Source organism: Hetaerina americana, unplaced genomic scaffold, assembly GCF_022747635.1.
Source record: "Hetaerina americana unplaced genomic scaffold, ioHetAmer1.1.p SCAF_87, whole genome shotgun sequence".
NCBI classification, from domain to species: Eukaryota; Metazoa; Arthropoda; class Insecta; order Odonata; family Calopterygidae; genus Hetaerina; species Hetaerina americana.
Genome location: NW_027287505.1, coordinates 919,524 through 926,744, shown reverse-complemented (window position 1 = coordinate 926,744; position 7,221 = coordinate 919,524). Strand labels below are relative to the sequence as shown.

The 7,221-nt window shown below is 38.1% G+C and overlaps 1 protein-coding gene across 3 annotated transcripts; it reads right to left on the bottom strand.

Annotated features, from left to right (window-relative positions):
- LOC139698498 (dual specificity protein phosphatase 13B-like) lies at nucleotides 1-6,417 on the bottom strand. Of its 3 annotated transcripts, none has more exons than XM_071597379.1 (5): nucleotides 6,312-6,417; nucleotides 6,014-6,089; nucleotides 5,507-5,772; nucleotides 2,057-2,274; nucleotides 1-1,198 (listed from the first exon to the last, which is right to left on the bottom strand). In XM_071597379.1, exons 2-5 carry the CDS (start codon nucleotides 6,047-6,049, stop codon nucleotides 855-857), a joined length of 864 nt encoding a protein of 287 aa, XP_071453480.1. In that variant the 5' UTR covers nucleotides 6,050-6,089; nucleotides 6,312-6,417; the 3' UTR covers nucleotides 1-854. The 3 variants fall into 3 exon arrangements, with proteins under 3 accessions (XP_071453480.1, XP_071453482.1, XP_071453481.1); XM_071597381.1 differs by having other exon boundaries at nucleotides 6,014-6,101; nucleotides 6,312-6,402; XM_071597380.1 differs by lacking the exon at nucleotides 6,312-6,417 and having other exon boundaries at nucleotides 6,014-6,291.
- Between the last annotated feature and the right edge of the window lie 804 nt (nucleotides 6,418-7,221).

Genomic DNA, 7,221 nt, shown 5'->3' with positions numbered 1-7,221 from the left:
TTGATTGATCATGCAGTTTATTATGAACTTCAGTCATGCTTTTAATTACAAAAACAAAAATTTCCTTAAACATGTCATCTAGTTACAAAAAAAATCACTTAAAGAGCATATATAAAATATAACTTACAAAATCGAATGATGTACCTCTCTAAACAATTAGGGACTGCATCACTGACATGATTCACTGTAAACCACTTCTACTGTTAGGGAAGGTTTATTATAATAATCTCATATGGTTGGCGCATACTTATAAAACCAATGAAACAGGCCTCAATGAAACAAATATTAATTTTCACTCTCTAGATAATTAACTCTCTTAGAAAGTTATATGATAGGGAAGGCCATGAGTTAGTGATGAGAAATAAATGTCAACAGGGAGCATGAAGTATAGAAATGCAATCCCAATGTGAAATTCCATGAATTTCTTAGTGAATGACTACAGCATTTGTAATGAACTTCATCCTATGGAACTTGAACTTCTACCATTATGATATTCATGTTTCGTATCACAGCAATATGATAATATTGGCATTTTTATAAGATGGATGTAACTGTGAGGTAGATGCACAAATGTGTACCTCTAAAAATGCTGTAGAGTTTGCTTTTTTATCACACAGTGACCAACAAACACAGAATTTTGATGGAGTGAGCAAACTAAAAAACTCTGTGAAAAAACAATTCAATATTCATAAAAGGTCCAAACTACTATGGCTTCATAAATGAGCAACTGTGATTAGGGATAAAGATCAACAAAACACTACAAATTTCAGTGCAATTGTCCAATTGTAGCACTACTTTTTGAGGCCATGCCTTCCATTATTAAACTGAAAGCAAACTTGCATTGCCTAGTTAATCTAACACCAATGCCTGTGACGTTCATGTGAAGACGCACGAACTCTGCTGGGATGGGATCTTCTGTGATACCTCCCACTGCTCATCTTAGGCGTGTGGCTGGGCCTCTTTGTCCACGAATGTGACCCACTATTTTCATAATCTAATACAATGCCTCTTTCACGGCTAAGTCTGTTGTCAAGATTAGCAAGTTGACGCAGGAAGCCACCATTTGGTCGTACATTGCGTCGACGACGCACAGCCACAACGGCTTCTCCTGCTCTAAGACCACGGCGCAGCATGAGGAAACCCAGGACAACCGCACATGATCTTGACATTCCCATTACACAATTGACCATGACTCGACCTAAAAAGGAATAAATGAACGAGGAGATCCCATGGTCAACATCAAATACATATTTCCAGATAAGCCACAGACATATTAAATGCACACTGAATATGAGTTTATGAGGAAATACTCAATACTCAATGATATCTCCCCATAAAACCTAAGTCAGTAAGTACCAGACACTTTCAATGTTTTACTCCTCTCACACTGCTCCATTTCCCTAACGTGGACAAAATTTGGAAATTACTTGAACTGGACAATATTGATCCAAATTTTGGTCAAAATACCTATCATTTGTTTATTCATTTTAATATATGATAGACTGATGGTGAAATAATAATGAATAACTCCAGGGAAACCAGTAGCACATAAAACTTTTTAAATAACACCATGTGTACTGTTGGCAATAAACAAATACTGTAACACATTGTTATAGGAAGTGGCACACACAAATTGAAGGAGAGGCATAATGAGCAGAATTTGCATTTTACTCTGGTCTCGGGTATATAAAATTACTTTAATTCATCCCATGTAAGCCCCAAGAGGAAACTAAATTTGCTGATCTTAAGTTGGCAAGTCTTGTTTTGAGATAAGTGGAGATGTTTCATTGAAAGAGAGACATTCAGCAGGTACAAAATATAATTAATACCTATAACTTTATGCAACCATCAAACAAGGCTTGAAAGCATCAGAACTTAAAAAAGGACATGAATGCTCCATTATAAAATGCATTCTTCTTTTGCTACGACAGGGAGAAGATGATCAGTTGCTCTTAAAAATAAAAGACTGATTTTACTTTCACCAGAGATTAGGCCATGGACACTAATTGCCAAGGATGCTGAGAGTAATTCTATGTTAAACAAGTGAATTTCTTACCTCCGGAAAGTAGAGCATGGTCAATGAATTCAGAAGTGGCCCCAAGATGGCATTCCAAGTCAGCAGATGAGCTGTCTTGCAAAGAGAGCCCAAAGTAGGACATTCCTGCATCCTTGTAGAACTCTTCCCCCGTATCAACTTCCCCTCGCCCCTCCGCACAGTTGACAACATGGGAAACTTCAAGGCGACGCAAGTACGCTTTATTCCGGGCAGCTCCCCTACAGGAAGGCATGCGAAACACATGTAAGATGCCAAGACCAACAAAAATGTCACGCAGAAGAGCACATAAGGGAAGCTGTTCACATTAAAGCAGAGGAACACCATAACACATTTGACATTGAAGGCTTGTGTTATTTGCACCTCCATGGGAGTACATAAACTTGCAATAAAAGAGTTAATTTTCAGAAAGCTTGGAAGACTGAAGCAAACAAAATTTGTCAAGATTTGTGCTCTTTCATATAATGCCAAATGCAACTCAAGCAGAGGTGAAATTTCCGGATTGCATTAATTTTAATTTGACAGGAGTTATGCATTCACTTAAATCACTGAATTTCATCATGGTTGTAACAGTAACATCAATATGCAACCCCAATTATCCTTTCTTGGTAGCCTATAGCTTAGTTGCACAATTGCTAATAAGCTGATGAAAGTTTTCAAATGGCCCCATATTTTGTTCCGATTGCCTAATCATACTGTTCTTAATTTAATACTAACAGATATCATATTCATTTTATGACCAATAAATCAATGTCATACAGGGTTCGTCCGGAAAATAAGTGTACTGAGCTCAGGAAAAAAAATTTATTACACTTTTACATATCTTAAGCTAATATTCCTCAAAATAGGACCCTTGTGAGTCGATACACTTGTTCCTGAAACGCTCCCGCGAAGGCATCATCGGGAACCTCTCGAAGACTCGTCGTCGACCTCTTCTCTGCCCTCCACGAACATCTTGCGCCACCGAAAGATCATGTTTCTGGACATGGCTGACTCCCCGTAAGCCTGGTTAATCATACCGACAGTTTCAGTAGACAATTTCCCAAGCTTTACCGCAAATTTGATGGAATGACGCTGCTCCAAAAACTTCGGCATCGCGTTCCGTGATGTGGGTTGAGCGTGGAGGTTCGCGTTAACAGAGCTCCTCACTACACCACAGCTCAGAGCCGACTGCCTTTTTCAGCGTCGCTTGCCTACATACCCCCCTCCAATCGCAGCCCGTCAGAGCGGTGCTGGGCGCGCCCGGAGCGGTGCGCCCAGCCCAGGAGTCAGTACACTTATTTTCCGGACGAACCCTGTACATGTGATAACATAATAATTATCAAATAAAGCTAAATTAGCTAAAGAGTGATACGCTGCAGCACGAATTGAGAATATTAGTGCATGCCGAATGCACTACTATTCTCAATTAACTGTTCCGAATACAGTTATATGTATTTAATTATTCCATTTTTTTTGTAAATGCTTGACAGAGAGAGAGAGAGAAAGGAGTAGTAGTAGTTTTTAAGGGAGGCGCCTGACTGTTGAGGTCATTTGCGCCATAGGGGATGGACAGGAAAGGATAAAAGGTGGAGAGAAACCTGGCATCAGCATTCGCCAACTCTTAACGAAAGGCACTAAGGAGGTCCACAGCGTAACATCTCATCTGACAGACGTCGCACTCACTCAAAGTGCTCTCCACAGAGCACCTCAAGTACAGATTGAGATACCTCTGAAAAATATTCAACACTGCTGGGATTTGAACCCGAGCCCTCTAGGTGGGAAGCCAGTACGATAGCCACCACACCAATCCTAATCCCCCCAGAGAGAAAGAATATTCTTATCCTCTGCATAGGCGTAGAGGGTGGCAAAAAATTAAGGTAAGATCAGGCTAGCTTCGTCAATACCAGTTACATGCAATAGGATGAGGAATGGTTCATAGATGTGCGCTGCAATTGTACATTTTGAACCTTCCATTCTCTAACTTGAAAAAATTCAAATTTCTTCAAAATATGCCACAAAAACCCCAATGCTAATAAATAATAATATTCTTACCGTCCACTGACCATACACATCATGTAAAGCAGTCTTTACACACAAAGAAAAGTACAAAATACAGGTATATTTCAACACTATGAACATGCTTAATAAAGAGCAAAAACATTAATCGTAAACCCAGTAATCAACCCAAAGGTAGGTTTGGTAGGTGATGATAGACTTCATCCAGTACTAAGCAGGACGGCATGTGACATTCACACATTAGCAGGGTAGGGGGGCCAAAGCCTTTTCTTGTGCTGGTTATGGTTTCCCATGAAGATCAGGAACCCAAAGAGTCAAACAGCTGGGGTGGAGCTGAGGGTGCCCACAGAGGCATGCCCGGGAATTGAACCCACACCCTCCCATCAGCAGTTCAACGCTCTACCCCTGGACTACTGCGACCCCACTTACATTAAAGTAAGAAATAAAAACACAAATCATTACAAGCGCTTGTCATTTAAGAATTCATTTAATGAATAATAAAGCTTCACTAGAAGGGGTTTCCTGAGTTTCAATTTTAAAGTACAGAAATTATCACGGTTTTTCACCGAGTGTGGTTTTAAATTCTTATCCCCAGTGCCATTATTATTAGGCTTTTATTTGAAAATGCTGATTTATGGTGACTTGTGTAGATGTTGTGATGATTTCTAGTAATTTAATGATTCCTGAACAATTTTCTTAGAAAAACTATCAAACATACTGATGCAAAAATTATTTCCTTGTAATTAACAATTTTTGTAAAATGACTCTAATAAAGCACAGCTGGTCTCACTGAAGATACGCATTTCCTATGATAAAGCTAAAATTTGCTATTAACTTTGCTATTTGCTACCATTATTAATGTTTCCACAACTTTGAAAAAATTATGTTTCTCACTCGACAAATTCAATCTATATATATTTAACACATGATGATTCTCTTATTTAGGTCTCTTGGTGCGATTCTTCATAGTAATATTGCTCCGGATTATGCAGGGGTTCAGTGGATGATAATGAGCCATGAAGTAACCTGGGTTCTACCACATACATTCATATAGAAAGTGGGGTTCCTCACTTTTAAATGAACACAAAAAGATACAATAAAGATGACCAAAAATTACCCATTAACGTTCTAACGATCATATTGTGGTCATCTCGTAAATTAAAATGTTATAAATTGCCCTTGAAGATGAGAGAGCAATTTTAAGGCACGATTTGGATTGGATGTGGACTCAAACCCATACTCCGTTGCATTAACCATAACAATCAAACTACACTGTCACTCCACCACTTATTCCGGAATGATTACTGTGATCAACAACAAATGTATGTCTTTTCTTGTGTATATATGTCTCATGTATATAAGTCATACAATTTTAACCGTAAAACCACGACCTTCAAAAATAGTTCAAGAATAAACAATTCAATGCATGCAAGTAAAGTGTTTCTGTATACTTACGAATTTCCTATAAAGATATTTGGGTAGACTTCATCACAGTCGATACCAGCTTTTATACGATGCATTACGTCCACAGTCGTGTAGCCATAACCTGGAAGAGGCTGAAAGTCCGTTTTCGTATGTAGCATAATATTATGTAACATCCTGCCAGTAGTCCCACTTTTATGGCCACAACTTGTCCGACTATCAGTACTGCGCCCAGAGGATCTCCTACTATTAGAATGTGTGTCGTCAGCTGTAGATCCCGCACTGGTCGAAGAGCTTGCCTGTGGAAAGAACAACTCCTATATAATTGACTAAAATCAAATAGATAGGCACCGTGTTTAGTTGACAAAATTGAATGACTCCATGTAATTCGTTAAATTTCGGTCAACATTGAACCCTTCAGAAACTGCAGTTTGCAGTCTATTTGCATGGGTAAATCCAATCAAGATGGGAAGCTACTTTCTCACTTTCCCTCTTTTGCAAGTTATTGTCAAGATTTTTTTGTTTGATAAAAATTTTTACCTTAATTTCCACTTCAGATGCAGGTGTCTGGTCCATATTGTGGCAGTTGATTTCTTACTTCAAGACAAGTCAGGAACTGGCAAATTAACTTTAATTAACAGTAAATATAGTTACGCTCCCGATTTTGTTTTAAGCTTATTTAATGTTTTTCACCGCTGGGAAGAGCCATTATGCCAAACGCATGTGGCATATTGGGGTACCGATCAAAACTGAACGTCGTAAGTCTAACTTTCAACTCAAATCGAAAGAGACATATACCTCAAAGATTATCAAATACTCTGAAAACAACTATACATACCATGTATTCGTATTTTCGGGAATCCGTGCATGAGACTTAACTGTTTAACTAAATGACTGAAACAAAACCCACCAGACGAAGAGACAAGTAAACAACCTATGACCATTCGATGTTTCATTGTTTCTTTAAATATCGCAATCGATGTCAACAGCGATACCAATGGACACTGAATTTAAATATTATGTTGGGACAAAATAATTTTGGATTTATAGTATTTCGAGTAAGTTTTTGACTAGAAAATATAAGAGATCGGTAGTTGTAATTACAGGCGAAGGCAACAGTCATGGAATCATCTGTATTCATGGAAACGTTGTGATACGTTGGAAAAATAGGTCATAATACCAATTAAGTTAAGATAATACCAATTTATAAAAACAAAGGGAAAAAATGATGTGGGAAATTATCGGCTTATATCTATAATCCCTCAGCTAGGAAAAATATTTGAGTATATGTTTAATAAAAGGCTAATAGAATTCCTTGAAAGTAATAACCGGCTATCCCCAAAACAATTTGGATTCAGAAAAGGGAAGTCAACAGAGAAGGCAATTTTCAATGCAGTTGACACCATCATACAACAAATTAACTCCAAGCAGAAAGTAATGGGTGTATTCTTTGACTTGTCCAGAGCATTTGATATGGTTGAGCATGATAAACTCTTGTTCAAATGTGACCAAATGGGTATTAGAGGCAAAGCACTGCAATGGTTGGGAACAATTCCTCAAAAATCGGCAACAAAGGGAAGCTGTCCAGAAGAATGGAAATACCTTCCTCTCTTCACCATTAGGTGTTAAAAAAGGTGTTCCTCAAGGGTCAGTGTTGGGTCCAACTTTATTTCTCATTTATATAAATGACCTACCCAAAAAATTACATGTAAATCCTCTCGGTAACTGTATCTTATTTGCAGATGATG

What these genes read in the sequence shown, in the direction of transcription:
- LOC139698498 (XM_071597379.1), bottom strand. Translation starts at nt 6,049, where the DNA reads ATGGACCAGACACCTGCATCTGAAGTGGAAATTAAG. An exon ending in CATCTGAAGTGGAAATTAAG is followed by an intron (nt 5,773 to 6,013) that starts GTAAAAATTTTT and finishes TTCTTTCCACAG; the next exon opens with GCAAGCTCTTCGACCAGTGC. An exon ending in AATATCTTTATAGGAAATTC is followed by an intron (nt 2,275 to 5,506) that starts GTAAGTATACAG and finishes GCCTTCCTGTAG; the next exon opens with GGGAGCTGCCCGGAATAAAG.